The following is an 18,448-nucleotide window of genomic DNA, read 5'->3' as shown; positions in this document are numbered from 1 at the left end:
TTTCACTTTTTAATATTGCATTATTTTCTATTTGTTTCAATTTTGTTATTATTGCATTTTTTTTAACTGAAATTTAAATGAAATTGTAGAACTGTTTCTTCATTATGCAACAACCAAAACACATATTATTATTTTTTTTTATTATTATTACACGAGATTTATATAGCGCCTTATTCAATTAAAAAATTGCTCTAAAGCGCTTTACAGCAAAAGATAAAAAATTTGTTAAAAGTAAAAAAAGAGTTAAAAAGGATATAAAAGTTAAGATTGTATAGAAAAATAGAAATATTAAAACATAAATAGAAAAATAAATAGAAAAATTATGACTAAAATACAATAATAACACATAAATTAAGTATGTACAGCAAGTATAAAATAAGTACATTAATCTGTGTTGGCAGCTCTGAAAAACAGTGTTTTAAGTAATTTCTTGAATAGCGTTAAGTCTATATTAATATTGCATATGCCCTGGGGTAAATTATTCCATAATGTGGCAGCAGTATAATCAAAACGTTTAAATTCATATGTTGATGATCGGGTAGAAGGCACACTAAGTAAATTTTTATTCAATGAGCGTAAGGATCTAGGCGGAATATAAGGTATGGTCTCATTGGTGATGTAACTAGGGGTCAAGTGATTAAGAGCCTTAAAGGTAAGAAAAAGAATCTTAAATTTTGATCTAAAACGTACAGGTAACCAATGTAGTTCATACAGTACAGGAGATATATGGTTGCGACGAGGAGTTCTAGATATAAGGCGAGCTGCACAATTTTGTGTGCGTTGTAGGCGGTTTGTTAGAGACTGTGAAATACCAAATAGTAAAGAATTGCAATAATCGAAGCGAGAGGTAACGAGGGGTTCAACCAGTATTTTACATGCATCAGTTGTAATGAAATCTCTTATTCTACCTATATTACGAATATGGAAATAGCAAGACTTGATAATATGATTAACTTGGGTCTCCATGGTAAGATGAGAGTCAAAGTAAACTCCTAAATTCTTAACAATAGATGCAGGATAAATGGTATTGTGCCCAACTGTAATGTGCGGAGTTACATCGTCTTTCAATTGGGTTTTAGGTGAAAAAATAATAAGTTCCGTTTTAACATCATTTAACATAAGTTTGTTTCTCCTCAACCACATCCCAACATTGTTTACACATTCCTGCAACTTTTCTTGTATTTCTGTCATGGCATTTTGGGATCGAACTGTAAACAGAGTTGCGTATCATCGGCGTAGCAGTGGTAGTGGACTTGGTGACGCTTTATGATTTCACACAGTGGTTTGGTGAACATACAATAAATGATGGGGCCAAGTACTGAGCCTTGTGGGACGCCAGTGCTAAGTTGTACAGCTGTCGACGAAGTCTGGCCAATTTTGACCCATTGCTTTCTTCCTGTCATATAAGATTTAAACCAGCTGAATGCATTTAGTGTAACCCCAAAAGTTTTTTCCAGACGTTAAAACAAAATTTGGTGGTCGATGACATCGAAAGCAGCGGACAAGTCAAGTAAGATAAGAGCCACATTAAACTTCGAATCAAGTGAAACTGCTATGTCGTTCTGCACCTTCAAAAGAGCGGACTCCGTTGAGTGATGTTGCCTGTAGGCAGACTGGTAGGTATCGTGCAGTGCATTTACAGCTAGGTGGTGACTTAATCTGTTTGCAACGACTCTTTCAACTAATTTCGACACAAATGGTAATTGCGAAACAGGTCGGTAATTTAAAAGAGAGTCTTTGTTCAGTCCAGTTTTTTTTCAGGAGTGGAGTTACACACGACTGTTTGAATGATGGCGGAACGAGAGACTCGGCTAGGGATTTATTAACAATGGCTGTAATAATTGGGAGCAAAACATCAACACACCTCTTCAATATCCATGTTGGCAAAGGATCCATAGAACACGATTTATTTGGTACACGAAGAATTAATTCCCGTATCTCAGTCTCATTGGTGGGTTCAAATTGTGAAAGGCATTCTCCATTAAAGGTAACATCGGCTTCCATTATGTCCGTCCAACTGACGTTATTATCGAAACGTTGGTGAATGGAAGCAACTTTATCTATGAAAAACTCATTGAATTGATTTGCGAGATTCTCGGCCGAGGTGTGATCGGGCAAGGTTAAGCTACTATTTTCTCCCATAATGTGGCGAGTCAATTGAAAGAGTTGCTTCATGTCGTTACCACATTCAGTAATCTTAGTTGAGTAATAGTTTTGTTTTTCTTTGACAAGTAATTTACTTACATTGCGGCACGATTGTTTGTAAATCAGAAAATGAACAGTAAGTTTTGATTTTCTCCAGACTCTTTCAGCTTTACGGCGCTTATGTTTCGCATCTCTCAATCTATCAGAATACCAAGGTGCATTAGGGCGCAATGTGATATACTTCGTGATTATTGGTGCATGAATATCCATTAGGCGTGTCAACTGGCTATTGTAAATGTCAACCAAATCACATAATGAACGATTCGTAACCATCAGCTCGGGATTATTCCTTATGTCATCCACTAAGTCTGAAATTTGTATAGAGCGATACCTTCGGTACGTTATACATTTACGTGGATGCTTTGGTTTACACATGTCAAGGTTGAAATGCACAGCATAGTGGTCGCAGGTTAAGTTTCCATTGGCATCACCAAGATTAGGATCGGTGATTATCGGAGATCCAGAAAGAAAACCACTCGATGCGGACTCGTTGGTTATAACAGTGTCTAGTGTGTGGCCCGCACGTTGGGTGGGTCCAGTAATGTTTTGCACAAAACTGTAAGCATTAAGCAAATTGCAGAACCGCTTGGCACTAAGATCATTTGCTTTATCGAGATGAAAATTAACATCGCCAACAATAACAACCTTATCAATGGACGAGGCAAGACTCTCCAAAAATTGCGACCATTCATCAAAAAATACTGTATTTTTGAGTCCGTTTTTGGTAGAGGGTGGGGGTCTGTAAACGACGCACATAATAAATTGAGAATTCTTGTTACTGACCCTGCAGTTCATATGTTCAAAATGAGTGAAACCGCTATTTCGATTTGAGCTTATCACTTCCACAGTTAAACAGGAATTGTATAGAATGCCAACACCTCCACCAGGCCTGTTAGCTTGACGAGGTATATGTTTAAAATAATAATCATTAGGAACAAGATTGCGTAATGTATGGTTGTCTGTTGGTTCCCTTAGCCATGTCTCAGTAATTGCAAGGACATCAATTTTCTCTGAGGAAACATAGTCGGCAACTGACACAGCTTTGTTTTTAACTGATCGAACATTAATCAAACAAACAGATAATGGTTGAGGATCAGGGCCCTTAGATTCATCTTTGCAATTGATTACAACAAGATTAATGCTAGTTACAGTTTTACTAGTTTGTGTGTGGCGATAAAATCTTGGACGTATCAAAGTTTGAATAAAACGGTCATCATTATCATTGATTTTGTAAGGAGCGCTTTGTAAGAAAGAAAGATCAACAAGATTGGTAAAATCCACTCCCCTCGACACAAAAATGTTACTTACAGTTTTCTGTTGACAAGATCTAACATTGACCAAAGATAGAATAGGTCTTTTAAACCTGCAACCAGCTTTTGTTCCTCTCCTTGTTCGTTGCCTCCTTAAACGAAAGGTATCAACAAAAGGTCTTTTACATGGCTGAGTAGTCACAGATTCCTTTATACCAGGTACCTTAAAGAATGGAGAACGCTACTAGAGTATGCAATGCGAAAGCCATGGAAGTAAAGTGCATAGGCAGAATTTGCAATGATCCTTTGGAAGGCAATAAAAATATTCAAGATTATTCCAAAATCCAGCCACAACTTGCCAAAATTGAATAATCCAATAAACTCCAGGATGGTTATGCTAACAAGTATGAAAGTACATTACACAGAAAATGCTATCTTGATAGATAAAATACGAAACTTTTACGAGTAAGATGTGTAGAGCTGCCAGCAAATAGCGCTGCTAATTAATCCAATATTGGGTAACGGTTAGGTCATATCCCTCTCGGACTAAATAGTTCAAAACAATAGGAAAGGAGAAATTTTGATATAATTCGGTTGTTTTTTGTTTTTGATTACATATATGTAACGTAACTTGTACGTTTGATACTAGCAGTGAGATCCTTCTCGATGTCAAGTTTTCTCAGAACTCATATTTCTCAGTTTTTTATGCTATGCATCATCGATGTACGCAAGCGTTGTCTCATGAGAATCAATGTACTATTTCTTGTAATTTGCCCACACTGTAAACAATAGTTAGTCAATATGACTAAAAAAAATTAGTCACAACGATGTCTCTATCGACCAGTTTTTTCTAGTCATTTGACTATATAACATTAGTTTTGTGACTAATTAAATTGAGTTTTCTGACTAATTAAAATTAGTCCTACTACGATGCCTCTATCGACCAAAGCTTAGTCCAGTGACTAAAAATGTTAGTCATTGCAACTGTGACTACTTATTTAGGTCACAAGACTAGTTTAAGATTAAGTACTGATTAGTTAAGAAATGAGATAGTGACACACATTGTAAGTTTCATGGTAATTTTTATTAACATTCAATATTAATGCAAAATGTGACAAATAAACATTCCATTTAAAAGTCATCTCATAAAGAACAGTAACAAACACTAAAGGTTAAAGAACATTTAAAACTGAAATATATATTTATTGGACAATTGGGAAAACTTATCTTTACAAAAATGTCAAAATCTTCTCCGATAAAACATCTGAGACTACTCATGGGATTACTTTGAAACGCTCCTAAGTTGGAAGTGTTCAAGAGTTTTCAAACAATTAGATCATGCATCATTATGGGCTCCATCAGTTTCATCAAAATAGCAGCATGGAAAAGATGTGGACAGACAGATAAAGGGAAAGTTTGGGAGTACACAGCTCAAATATAAAAATAGAACTTCAGCCAACTAAATTATCTTAATTAATATTTTAATATAAATATACATAACATAGATTTAATATACACAAAACAATATATCATATAACTATTTATAATTTATTTATAAAAATAATACCCCATGTTAAGTCAAATGGTATAAAAAGGCCTTGAGTAGCTCTATATGACCTTAGCTGTTAAAAGGGCCAGAAAATACACTTATAATCATCATCTCGAATTAGGATGATAAATAAAAATATTACCATGACAAGCTAAACCAAAAAGTGAGCTTTAAAGAGAACCATTGACCAGAGATTAAATTTCTATGTCTAACAACATCTGACAACTACATTTAAAACAAAAGAATAATATAAGTCATTTTATGAACTTGGAAGTGATATTATTCTGAGTTTCTGACCATGAGATGTGATGGTACAATATTATTGCAGAACATGCAAGTTGAACATGTTATTATCATTGAAGCAACACTAGGGTGGAACAGAAAACAAAGTATAGTTACAACATTTCTAGAAGTACTTTATCACAAACCATAAGCTATGTCTTGACTGGTAGACAATTACCTTCTAGGTCAATTTTTTGGGGGTACATTTTAAATGAGGTCCCCACATTCAATCACACTAACCTCATTTAATCATTGTAATTATTTCCAAGTACACTGAAGTCCATGTTAAAGACTTGCCCGATATATCGAAAATCATTTGCTGATAATTTGATCTTTGCTTGATCCCAAACGTGTGCGCAAGTACACAAACAATAATCTTATACACTACACTTATGTGGGGCTTAGGCATGCATTATAGCATATACTAGTAGTATGACCGGTGTGCATTATTGAATATAACCGGTGTGCAGTATTATGTGTACGTATATGGCTAGACAAGTATATTTTTTAATTACCTCTCAGGGTACCCTATACACCTGAGTAAATACAGGCAATTGAGATTAAGTGTCTTCATTAAAGATACATACAAATCGACCAGGTTGGTACATGAACCCACGATCATGGAATCATGTGTTCAGTGCCCTAGCCATTCCACCACAACTTCTGTATGTCTTTACGTACTGTGGTTAGTTCACTGATTGCATAATGCGCACTGTATATCACAGATTGTTCCTTATATTGAATGTACGGTTTTATTATCATAACTACTACAAGAACAAGACACAACATTTCTGTACGTGCTCACACCATTGGGGTGAAAGTTCAAGCGACCAACATACGATATTTACATATTCATATTTATTTTTTCTACAACTCTCATAACTGTCTTGTCAACTGCGAGTCCATCCTGGATGTTTAAAATCATCCTCTGGTAGAAGTTTAGGGTTTTCTTCAGAGCTGTTGGATAAACCAAGTTAAATATATAAAATGTAGCCAAGTAGACAGCAAAAGCTGACATTAAATTGGATGATTCTGTGACTTTGAAGCCATCAACTTTAACTGTGTAGCTGCTGACTTCTTCTTCACCTTCAAACATTTCCATGATCACTGGAAGTTTAACTTCATGCTGCCAACAAAGAAAATGAAATGAATAAGTAACCAATTATTTTAGGAAGCACAATGGCAGATCCAGGATGGGATTTGAACCCATGTAGTCAAAGCAAACGTCATGTTTTTAGGAAGGATTGTGCAAGTTACCATATTAAATATGTAATTATTTAATATATAGTATGTTTAATAATAGCATTAAAGACGATATTACATATCATTGACAAATTTTGTTAACATTATGAGTCATTTTCCTTACATGGATAAATTTCAATGGTATCACAGTACAAACGTTAAAATGTCATTAATATGCAGTGTTGCAGTTGTGGTTGAGGCAACAGCCTCCGAGGCAGAGTCCACAGCCTCCAAGGCAAAAATTTAATGAATTTATTTGCCTTAATATATTATTAAAATTTCCTTGCTTTTCTTCAGATACTTTATTCAACTCAGACAGAACTAGTTGTTGATGCTAAAAGGTCCTTTACAAGGAACGTTTCCATTTATTGTTTAATGAAACTCCTACACATATCAGTTTGTCTTTTGTTTCCCTTCAATTTAATTATAAAGGGGGAAGTTAATGACAACCCATAAGAAAAATATGAGATAAATTTAGGGTAATTATCCATTATATATATAAGTTACTTACAGTTTCATCAACCACCGAGAGCATATTTTCCAACTTCTCGTTAACAAGGGTTGGTACTGCAATCACTGCAGCATATTTAGTGGCCTCTATAAAAAAAAACATAGGTGAAACTGTTTTGTAATTCCCTTTAATATTAAATATCATGATATCCTCACTCCTCAGAGGTGTTTTCTTACAATATATTTGAAACACAAATGAAGACAAGATCAGATAGGCCTAGCTTATTACATTTGAAGTTTGACCATGATCAACGGTTATGTGAGTGGTGTGGCAATGGACACTTGACTCACACAGTTAATACAAACCATCAATTTGACCTGACTGAAGTGTTACAGAGCTCTCTAGCAGTGGCTACCTAGAATAGGTGGGTCCTTCTTTAGTCCCCCATGCAAGGATGCCACTCTGAGGAGGGGTCTAAGGGGGGGGGTATCCCCTTTGAGAATATATCTTATTATGATATAATTTTATTATTATTTTGGGGGCTGTGTGCCGCTTGGCACTCCCCTGACTGGTACCCTGCAGGGCGGACTTCCCCCACTTACTACGCCACTGCTCTCTAGACCAGCGGTCGGCAACTTTTTTACCCATGAACTAATGAATATCCCAGGAACCCAAGCCACGACCCAAGAGGTCCTAACGCCTCAAAATATTATCGCTTGAAAATGTCATGTTCTATTGATGTTAAAGTACACTAACGACTCACATGCTGTTGTTTATAAACACTGATCATACTAAGGAAGCGTTGTTGTTTATGAACAAATTTCCTGTCTGTGTTCGCTTGATATTTTTTTTCTACCTTCATGCAATAAAATACTAACCATGCCTTGTGCTCTCATCCTTATATTTCAAAATGTCTCCAATAGCTTTGTCTACAAGGTTTGGTCGGCTTTTCTTATTCTTCACCGTTGTTACAATAGCATCAGCATATTTGGTGAAGCCATCATGTATCAGGTCCGTAATTGAGGAGGATCCAATTCTCTGGAATTCCAAAATTATCTGAAAATTGAACAAGAAATTAAAAAAGTTTGGTGATTATATTCTATGTTGGAAAATGAAGAAAAGAGTTCTACATAACAACAAAATGAAATAAATTGTAATGACTGTATCAGTGTCAACATTACTATGAGGTTAGTGATAGCAGTTCCTGTTAAAATAACCAGATGAGTTTCCAGTTTTTAAGTGTTTGACCTCCATTGACCTCAGGTGGCACACATTTAGTGTCATCTCCAGTCATTTTATTATGGGGTACTGCAGACGAAGGTCAACATGTTTGTATTCCCCATTTTTGGACAATCACAAATCTTATCCTGGGGCACAGTACGTAACATTTTAAGGTGTGTGTACCCCCCAGCCCGGGTATAAGGTTCCTCTATATATGCACTATGCTATCTTGAGATATTGTGTTTACAAGCAAGTCATCATGGACACATATACATACGTCATCATGCAGTGTACTCCAGGGGGGTTGTAGGGGCCCCCCTGAGTGTAAGTTGCCACCCCTGGGTGGATCTTGCCGCCCCCCCCCAAAAAAAAATAGTGGCCGCCCCCTAATTTTTTTGTCTAATAACGAATACAACAGAAAAAAACTACACTGGTTGGTAATTGAAAGGAGCTGTATAAACTGAAAGTAAATACCTCATCTTCATCGAAAAGCCATGGGTACAGCTCCTGGACCTGCTTCACAGAAACACCTTCTTTAACAATCAGTTGTCTTCGATCTGAGAATGTTGCTGACATTGCCTCTGTCACCCTGGAGTAGTGAGGTTTCTTCTTGGCGTTCTCCCTTCTCAACCACTGAATATGGGATTCAATGGACTTGTCATCCTCTGATTCTTGTCTTTGTGGGAGATAGTTAATCATACCCCATTGTGGTGGAGTTTTTCGGGCAGCAGGCACTTGGGAAAGATGAAGAGATGGTCTCACTCTTTTCCGTGACTGCACCACAGGGAGTGAGCTGTCCTCCCTCTTCCTTGCATTTGAAAATTTGTATTGAAGTCTGATTTTCCAGATGGACTGCAAAATAAAGTAAACTGACAATTAGTGTTTATTTACATTACTCAACTTTTTCCTAATTGAATAATTTAATTCTACTCACACTACTCGACCAAACTTTTAAGCAATGTAGCCATTTTCTGTCGAGGGGGTATGAAAGGGAGCGTGCCCATGGAGAATGGTGAGCTAGGCTGATAAAAAAGTAATATTGGATGAGAAATAAAGCATACAATAGCATCCATGTCCATGTCTATGTACAGTTGTAAGTAACATGGACAAATTGGTTAGTTAATGAGGTAGTACAGATTTTCACTTCATTACCTATCTGTAAATAGTTGCCCACATGGTTACCCGCTCAAAAAAATGTTATCTGCGTTCTTTCTCCTACTTATCTCCCAAACATGCATTACATTTAATTACTTTACCATGCTTTTGGTACTCTCAACACTAATTTTGCTTTCCCTACTCCATCCCATCCCCCCCCCCCCCAACCTAAACAGAGAAAAGAAGAAAAATTAGACCATGGATCTGTCAGAGCAGGCATTCAAACCCCCTCATGAAAAAATGCTCACTAAATATATATATACTGCTGACATACCTGAACATCTCCTGTTGACATATTTGGCTGGTTGGCAAGCTTGGGGTAGACTTTAAACAACTTCTGAATAATACGCTCATACTGCATAGTCTTCGGGTAACTATCAAAAAATAAACCAGAAAACCAAAATGTTTAGTGATTCCTTGCCATGTTAAAACATCAAAAGGTAATTGCACTGCACAAACTGGCACATATCAAATTTATTTCTTCTACTGAACTATTTATTCCCTCAAAATGCACTTACTAAGTATATACTTTGACTGCATTGTAGATGGCTTCCAGCATCGCAGACCGTTCTGCTTCTTTCAGAGGTGGAGACCCAGTTTGAAGTTTATCAACAATAGCCGATGAAAACTCTGGTAGCTGAAAATGAAGGTCCCAGTTGGAGTCAGTACGAGTTGAAAAAATTGTACTTGCAGATGAGGTTGGGAGGTTTGGTGGTGGATCTGTCAAAAGTGATGGTGACACGTCACTAGCAAGAGGGCATCTGTACAAACAAAATAATGATACATATAACCAGAGATGCCAACCTCTTGACACAAACTAGAGCACCAATGGTGCAGAAGCTCATACCTTTTCGAGCTTAAAAATGTAGGGCCCACAAAACTTTATGGCCCACCAAATTTCAGGCCATTTTTCAAATTCCACCAATTTTGGGCCCATGAGGGATAACCCCCCCCCCCCCCTCCGTTAGCAGAATCCTGGCCACACCACTGGCTATAATTCCTATTTTCCGCCTTTAAATCCTATTTTACCCACTCTCTCAAACAATACCACTGACCTACCCTATTAAACTTTCTCCCCTCTACCTGAGCAGACCTGAAGCACTCCTTGCCAAAATTTTGGCTGGCTGCCTACATACGGCTCAAAGACTTCTAAGAATCGGCAAGTGATGATTGGCTATAGGGCTCCCATGCTTACAGTTCAACAGTTAATAACAACTCCCAGTCCTGCTTTAATTCCACTAACAGCCTCTGCAGAGCTTAACCACAAATGTAAACAAACACTGCAGAGACTGGGAGACAAATTAAAGGAGCTTTGGCAATAGGTGAAGGCTCAGATTTTTTTAAACAATTGGGATTAATTGTAATTAATTAACTTTTGACCAAAAATTATTAGGCATCACCTTATTCATACACAATCCAACAATCATCAGTTCAACTTTGAATATGATCCATCAAAATCTTGGGGAGATTGAGATATTTGAAAATATTACAAAGAATGACCCCAGATGACCCCCTAAATGACCATTGACCTCAATTTTCCGAACACCCCTCGTAACTCTCATCCCGAGGAACGTCGAGACCAAGTTTCATTATAACTGGCCATACACTGTACGAACAGGAGCAATTTGAAAATATAGGGCCGCGGCCCGGGCCACAAAAGACCCCTAGTTGATCTTTGATCTCAAATTCATGAACACCCTGAAGGTAAAACTTCCATAGTACTATCGTGACAAACCCTCAACATTGTACCATGGAATCTGTAGGAGAAGAAGCATTTTGCGTATTTCCACAAAATGGCCCATAACGGCCCACAGGTGACCTATGACCATCCTAAGTCTGTATGACCATCCTAACTGTACTTATTCAAAAAAAATCTATATACCAAGTTTGAGTTAAGTCCAACTTTCCCTTGTTTAGTTACAGTATACCCAAGCAAGTGTAAGGTCCACCACACGAAATAATTCATTTTTAGAGGGTGGTAATACCCAGTATCACCAAGAAACATTTTCATATGTTGCTCTTAAGGAATGGAACGAATTATCAATGAAGTGTAAGAATGCCAAGTCTTCAAATACTTTTAAACTTTCTATTTTATATTCATTGTCGTCTTATTTTTTTATTATTATAATTATTATTTTATATGATTATATTTTTTCATTTCACTCTTAGTTATTTTATTTCAGGGCCTCGGGGGGAGATTAGCTTTACGCTAACCGAGTATACCCTTTAATGTAAAATAAATAAATATATAAATAAAAGTTTCTAATAATGTACCCGGAAAACAAATGAGACTCGTAGCTAAATGTCAGTGCAATGCATTTTGAACGGTGTTGTAACAACAGTCGATCAGATACTGACAGTCTATAGGCTGAGTGATGCGTTGCTGGACGTGGGCTGTACAGTAGTAAACAATCTAAATCCTACCTACTTGAACGATAAATCGTGTCCAAGTTTCATCAAATTCTGTCCAAGTATGTATGCACTATGCAGGAGGTAACTTTGAAACAAATTGTTGACAGAGTGATAGAGATGGATAGACGCAGTAAGATCACGATAGCTCCCACTTAATATGTGAGCTAAAAACATGTCTGCTGAGCATATTTTGCAAATTTGAGTCACTATGCGTCTGTTACTATTTTTTCCATTGTTTGGCCAGAATTAGCCAAATTTGGCATTATTTTACCACTTTGGACATGGATAGGAGTAACAAAAATTCTTACCGATTAGAACTTGAAGTGCATTGAGAAGCAGATAACAAAATTATCAAAGACTTTGTGTTAGTTGGAAATGCTTCTTGGGGTTCAAGGTCCCTCCATTCTTCAAAGCTCCTATCCCAACACTGCAGCTTAAATTTTTCCTTCAGTTGGAACACTTCAGAAGCCTTGACTTCCAATTGTTCTTTTGTATTACTGCCTTCTCTTTCTATTTTTTTGTTTTCATTGCCATACATGAAAAGATATCTGGAATACAAGATATAAATTTTCATAGCAAAACGAACACATACCAGGTAATTAAATGCCGCTCCATTGTGCCATTTAGGATTTACTGTAGGAACATGTTTACTTGCAGAATTTATTGCACATAGTCAAACTACCACTTACCAGTGTGGCAATTTCATTCAATAATGGTGAGCTGTTTTGATTTTCAATAATATATGTTTATTTAAATAATTGAGCCTTAAGAATAATTCTTGTCTGTCCCATTTGTGATTGTATTTAATGAGAGAGAACGAATCAAGAGAATAAACAAGCACGCAACTGTGCATAGTGATTCCTTGCCATATTTTTTTAATTTTATTATTGAATGTTGACAAATGTGAATCAATATTGTGAAGGTTGAAGCAAATCTGATTTTTGGCTATCTGACAGTCCTGACAACAAATTTATACACGACTGTGTTTTGGTTGAGTCAAATGAGAGAGTTAGTGGTGGTATGTACAGGTATGTTTACAACCCATTGACAGTGGTGTATGCTTAAATGTCACCAAAAACTAGCCATAAGACCCAAAGGCACTACTATGGTAGTAGGATGTAATGTCTAATTACTACAATACTTTGTTCATTTCCCTGGCATGGATACACACTGAGAGGATAGTGATCCAGAAGACTGTCAGTAGTTCTTAGTGAATATTGGCCGGTGCCATTGAGGACGTAAGCATGAAGATGATTGCAGTAATCAGATGTAGTAGTTTGCCTACACACAAAATAAACCGTACCACCAATCAGGCAAATAAGTTCAACAATGCCAAATTTAATTAAACCCTCTGGACCTACATCAGTTGTCACTGCACATCCTTTCCAATAGGAAGTACCATTGCATTCAGCTTTCTTTGCTGTGTAGACCATTTCTGCTTCACCAGTAACTGGTAGCAACACATCCTGGATGGACTTAAGCATTAACCTGATAGGATACAAGTTGCCAAAAGAATGTTCAACATGTCCCTTTGAAAGAAAATTTCTTTTAGTTCGAAACCAAGACTGATAATATTCATGCCTGTTTGCCAGTGTTTTGCAAATATTCCTTCTATTCTTTGTTCTATGTGACAATTCCTTAAAATACAGATGTTTCCCTTCAAATCGTAATGTCCAGCAATGCACTAATGGACCAAACTGCAGCATCTGATGGGGATAATGGATCATGTAGTGGAACTTGGGAGTCATAGAGTCATTCGGAAATAACACAAAATAATAAATTAAGAATGACTCTATTAAATCAGCTAAAAATTCACTTAGGACAACATTTGTGTGTGGAGCCACAACTAACTCCACAACGTCAGCAATCAGCTGTAACAACTTCCAAATGTTGTCACCAACTGGCACATGCTTACCAACCATCAATGGAAGAAGCCTTAAAAGACACCATGTTTGAATGGCATTTTGTTTCACTTTGAACCTGTGAACATTAGTTTTCATCTTTGTAGGCTTATTAACCTTGTCTGTGCCTTCATATGGGAAGATGTCAATTTCTGTGTTGAGTTGTTCAAGAGAAAATAAATTTTCTTGAACACAATGCAAAATTACTTTTTCCAATACACAAGGTACAATGCCTTCAAATAAGTCATGTGCAATATCTGAAGGTAACCCATTAACTACATGGAAATACTGCAACACATTAAAAATGGATGATTTCTTAAGACCATACATCCCAGCAATTTCTGGAATGTTTTCTGCCATCCTGGCTTGTTGGTCATATGATGCACTTGTCCTTTTCGTAACTGAATTTGCATTCATGTGTTCCTTTATTTCCCCTCTTGTTACAAGGCAGAACCTACAGGGACGAAAGGTGTTGAAACTCTCTTGAAAGCCACCAACAGTATGTGCAGCCAAATTGTCTGCTACAATCATGGAAAGAGTACCCTTGATATTATGTTCAGCACCATCTTTCTCAACAATAATGCCATCTCTTTCCAATTTTTTGAGGTCTGCTACCAGAGGGGCTAACACTTTGTGAAGTCCAAATTCTTTAACACATTCAGTTTGACACAGCAAAGACAGTTGAATAACATGCAATTTTGATCTCAACTTTGGGCTTATGTTACCAATGAGAAAATAGAATGCTGAAAACTTCAGATTTTTTACTTTATTTCCAAGTGGATTAGCCACACAAAAGTCGTCATGATACAGTTGAATTTGAATATTTTGTGATTCAGCCAATAATGGGTTATTTTTACAAAGAGCCCCATCGCAATAGTCCTGTAGGGAGCTGTCAGGACTTAGATGTCCATTTACCACCTCAGCAAAAATGTCATCCTGTTTGAGCAATAACTTGATCGTTTCCAATATATCAATATATTGAAAAGTTTTTTCTTTGCCATTTGCTCCAACTCCCAATAGGTATTCAACTGGTTCAACAAAATCCAAAGTTTGTGCACAGAAAGAATTTACATGCCTTGCATCACTGAAATGATCCAATGACCTCCAAAGGGAGCTTTCCCCAAATATGTTGTAATGATCCATCAGAGTAGGATCAATATTTTCATTTTGAAGTGCAGAGTTAACTTTCATTTGCATATCGGCACTGAACTCGAGAAGCAGATTTTGCATCTCAGTGGCAACAAAGTTACAAGCTTCATGGCAAACTTTAAAGTTTTCTCGCAAACCAATAAGAAATGCTGCAACTTGCTCTTCTGTGCTACTTTCAACTGCAACAAGATTAGGATTATTCAACTGGCCAACAGGATTTGGATGTTCTTCTTGTTCAAAGTCATCAATCTGTTCATCATCATTGTTGACATTAATATTTGCATCATTTCTTTGTCTACCATATTGGGCCCAAAATAGAGAATGCTTTTGTCTGATATGTCTTTGAAAGCTCCTTGTTGAACTGAAAGTACGATGACAACTGTTTATGTTACAAGTGATTTTACTGTCTGGACTTTTATGCATGTATCTATAATGTCGTAATAACTTTAAAAAGCTTTGTGTGGTGAACTGGCACTGACAACATGGGAAATTTACCATAGTGTTGAAGTTTGAAATGTCAACTATATTGTTAATACGTTTGAAAATTTTGCTATTAACTATTTCGCCCAAGGTTGTAAAAGATAGATGACCGAAGTTAGCATTGTGGTAGTGGCAGCTAGATGTTCAATAAATTCTGCTCAAAAATATGTTACCAATTCCTTCATTTCTTTTTTACATTCATTTGTAAAATATATCATGAAAATGGACAGGAAATTTTGGTGTTAAATGAAAATGAACATAGGCATGTAATATAATCTCTAGCACAATTGAGAAGCTGATATGGCAATCTCCCTGTTCAATGAAATGGTATATCTGCATGAGACAAATGGAAAATAACTGTAACAAATTTTAATAACACATAAATGCATGAAAAAGTAAACTGCATGAAATTGCTGTATCATTCTGTGAGTTTCTCAAAATGATAAAAACTGTTACTTTTGAGCATCTTTATTAACTATTAATTTTGGTCATTCTTTGTGAACTCAACAACTGCATGTATTGGCTGGTCACCAAAACTCACCAGACTTCATTGTTAATCCTCGTGAAAAAAGGACTTGGAACACATGTACCGTACTGTTAGTTATCCCATAACAACACAAACTTGTCAAGTCTGGTTGAACTTTCTTATATTTCTCAATTATCCTAATAGAAAATATTCAATCAATACCAATTATGGCCTACACCTGTGCCAAACATTATTTTCTGACCAATATGGTACTGGAAAATAGGAATAAGCTAGATCCCAAATTTTAAGATCCGATCGGTAACATAGGCTAGGTCAGTTGTTTCTAAATATCATGACATGATTTTGCATTTAATTGATACAATTCATCCAAAAGAGTCTCTAGTCACTATGTCAACTCGTCTACTACCAACTCGCCTACAATATTTGAATGCCCACAGTTGGATGTCATGCCCCCTAAAGTTCAGTCCTGGCTATGCTTATTATTGATTTTTTATTATTGATTATTAATTAATAATTTTTTAGATGTGGGGTATTTTCTTTTGGTGGGGTGACCGATATAAGAAATGTTCTTAGGTAAGGGATCACAACATATATGCTATGTTAGTCCCCCCCCCCCCCATCACTGTACAGCAAATGTTTCAATGTAAGAAAATGATATAGGCCTCCTAGCCTCTATGGGGGAAAAGATATGTCAGAACTGCCCTTGTGATGAAATATATATATGGTAAGTGAAACGCACATGGGGACAAGTTAGGGCCTTACTACTGTATATACTGCATACTGTACAATTTACAACAAGAAGCTTTTTAGTGTTATTGGTTGGAGTTTGCTGATAATAGGTATGCATATGTAGAGCACGGGTTGGCGAGTTAACGAATAGGGGAGTGAACTACTTGGTATAATGGTAGTGAATGAGTTGTTAGTGATCGAGTTGGTAGCTAGTGGACCTGACACCAACAGGGAGAGTTGACTAGTAGTTGGCGTGTGGACGAGTCTGAGTTGGTAGTGGACTAGTTGGTGTCCAGGCTGCATTTCATTTTATACTCACACCGAAGGTACGCCAAGAATTTAAAGTACCTTCTAGGCCTAAGACCTAAAGTAAATTCCACGACGAAGTTCTTCAGTTCAGAGTGCACGAAATGCAGGCTGGGGTGGCGTGTCCACGAAGTGTCTAGAAACTTGACGTAGGCTAGCCTACACCACAGGCTTTCGCAACATTATAGAATATAGTATACTAGCTAATCATACACATTTATATCATAATTGTCGTATAAGTGTGTATTACTGCTACTATAGACTTAACTCCTAGTTTCGGCCTAGCGTTGGCAACAGTTATGCTTACTGAGGCCTAACGTTATTAATTAATAAATACTTTCCAGCAAAACATATCGCGGATATTCAAACCTTCCTTGAACATTATGTCAATTATTATTTAATAAAATTTCAGTTGTGATTGAACTTACCGAACTGACGACATTTTGAAAATGCTTCTGAAATTTGGTTAAGTGGTTAAGAATCTTCTTATTTGCTGATAGCACTTTTCTATCTGCAGTTACGCAATGTACCACGTACCACGTACGTACGTACGTACGTGTATACAGTATACATATAATCGGCGGCCGTCGTCTGAATTTTTGATCTCTGATCAGCTGAGCAGACGGTATTCTACGGTACGATGATTGGGTAAAAATAATGACGTCATTGGTCAAAGCTGAAAGCTATAGAAAGTAAACAAACAGAAGACTAGAACATTCTCGTCACGCTTACATACATGACATGCATAGTGATTGTCAACAAAGTTCGTACAAATTTATGTGACTAATTTATGTTAGTCGAGCGACCATGCAAATTGGTCTGCAACTAACGAATTGGTAATGACTAGCTAAATCTAGTCACTGTGACTAGAATTTTGCCATTCGTGACTAACTAATGTTTACAGTGCACCAATTTCCTCATTGAGTATTTTCTGTAAGCCCATCCATTACCTAAGCCTAGCATAGCATAAACAGATCATTGACATATAGTTATACAGGTTTAATGTTGGTAGCTCCTTGGCTAGAGTAATTGTAGGTTAGCCTTCAACAACATATCCAAAGGACTAATTATTTATTGTTCAAAGTTTACGGTGTCAGCTTCCCTAAAGGGACAATTAGCCATGTTGCCTAGCAACGAAGTACCACCTCTATTATCTCAAGATATTAAGATATTATAGGAATCTGTGCATGCAACTGGAAAATAACATATAGTCGGGAATTACCACTCGATACATATCAGCTAAATAAATCTTGGGAGGAAAATCGGATAGAAAGGAGTTGGTAGGATATACAATAATTGTCAAACTTGGAAAATTGCAAACAAGTTAGTCGTGACATCATTGTTGTCATATAACAAGCATTAGAGATAAGAAATTCAACTCCATATATTGTTTGTTCTTATTGTACCTACATCGTATGTTTTTTTCAATACAGCTACTGCAATCAACCATTTTAATATTATCGAAAGCATCAATTAGTAATTCAATCAACAAACGTGAGTGATTTAACAATTGGTAGCCTTCTTGCTATTCACATTGTTTGTAAGGGGTTTTACCTGTATGACTTCTGCTTGTGCTGGAGAGTCACTGGGGTCATGGACATGGACTTTCCATATTCTTTTGTGTGAAAT

At 36.7% G+C, this 18,448-nt stretch overlaps 1 protein-coding gene across 1 annotated transcript; it reads right to left on the bottom strand.

Moving 5' to 3' along the window:
• Positions 1-6,130: 6,130 nt before the first annotated feature.
• LOC139977305 (uncharacterized) lies at positions 6,131-18,053 on the bottom strand. Its single transcript, XM_071986591.1, has 8 exons — positions 17,248-18,053; positions 12,076-12,315; positions 9,874-10,116; positions 9,630-9,729; positions 8,675-9,052; positions 7,858-8,035; positions 7,040-7,125; positions 6,131-6,412 (listed from the first exon to the last, which is right to left on the bottom strand). The coding sequence occupies exons 1-8, from the start codon at positions 17,259-17,261 to the stop codon at positions 6,131-6,133; spliced, it is 1,521 nt and encodes a 506-aa protein (XP_071842692.1). The 5' UTR covers positions 17,262-18,053.
• Positions 18,054-18,448: the final 395 nt, after the last annotated feature.

Source organism: Apostichopus japonicus, chromosome 12, assembly GCF_037975245.1.
Source record: "Apostichopus japonicus isolate 1M-3 chromosome 12, ASM3797524v1, whole genome shotgun sequence".
NCBI lineage: Eukaryota > Metazoa > Echinodermata > Holothuroidea > Aspidochirotida > Stichopodidae > Apostichopus > Apostichopus japonicus.
The sequence above is the reverse complement of the archived record's forward strand: the minus strand, read 5'-3'. Positions and strand labels throughout refer to the sequence as shown.

Bases quoted from the DNA above. Each gene is read 5' to 3' on its own strand.
- LOC139977305 (XM_071986591.1), bottom strand. The intron at 10,117-12,075 runs GTAAGAATTTTT...TTGTTTGTACAG, and splicing joins TGCACTTCAAGTTCTAATCG to ATGCCCTCTTGCTAGTGACG. The intron at 9,053-9,629 runs GTATGTCAGCAG...TTTATTTTGCAG, and splicing joins TGTCAACAGGAGATGTTCAG to TCCATCTGGAAAATCAGACT.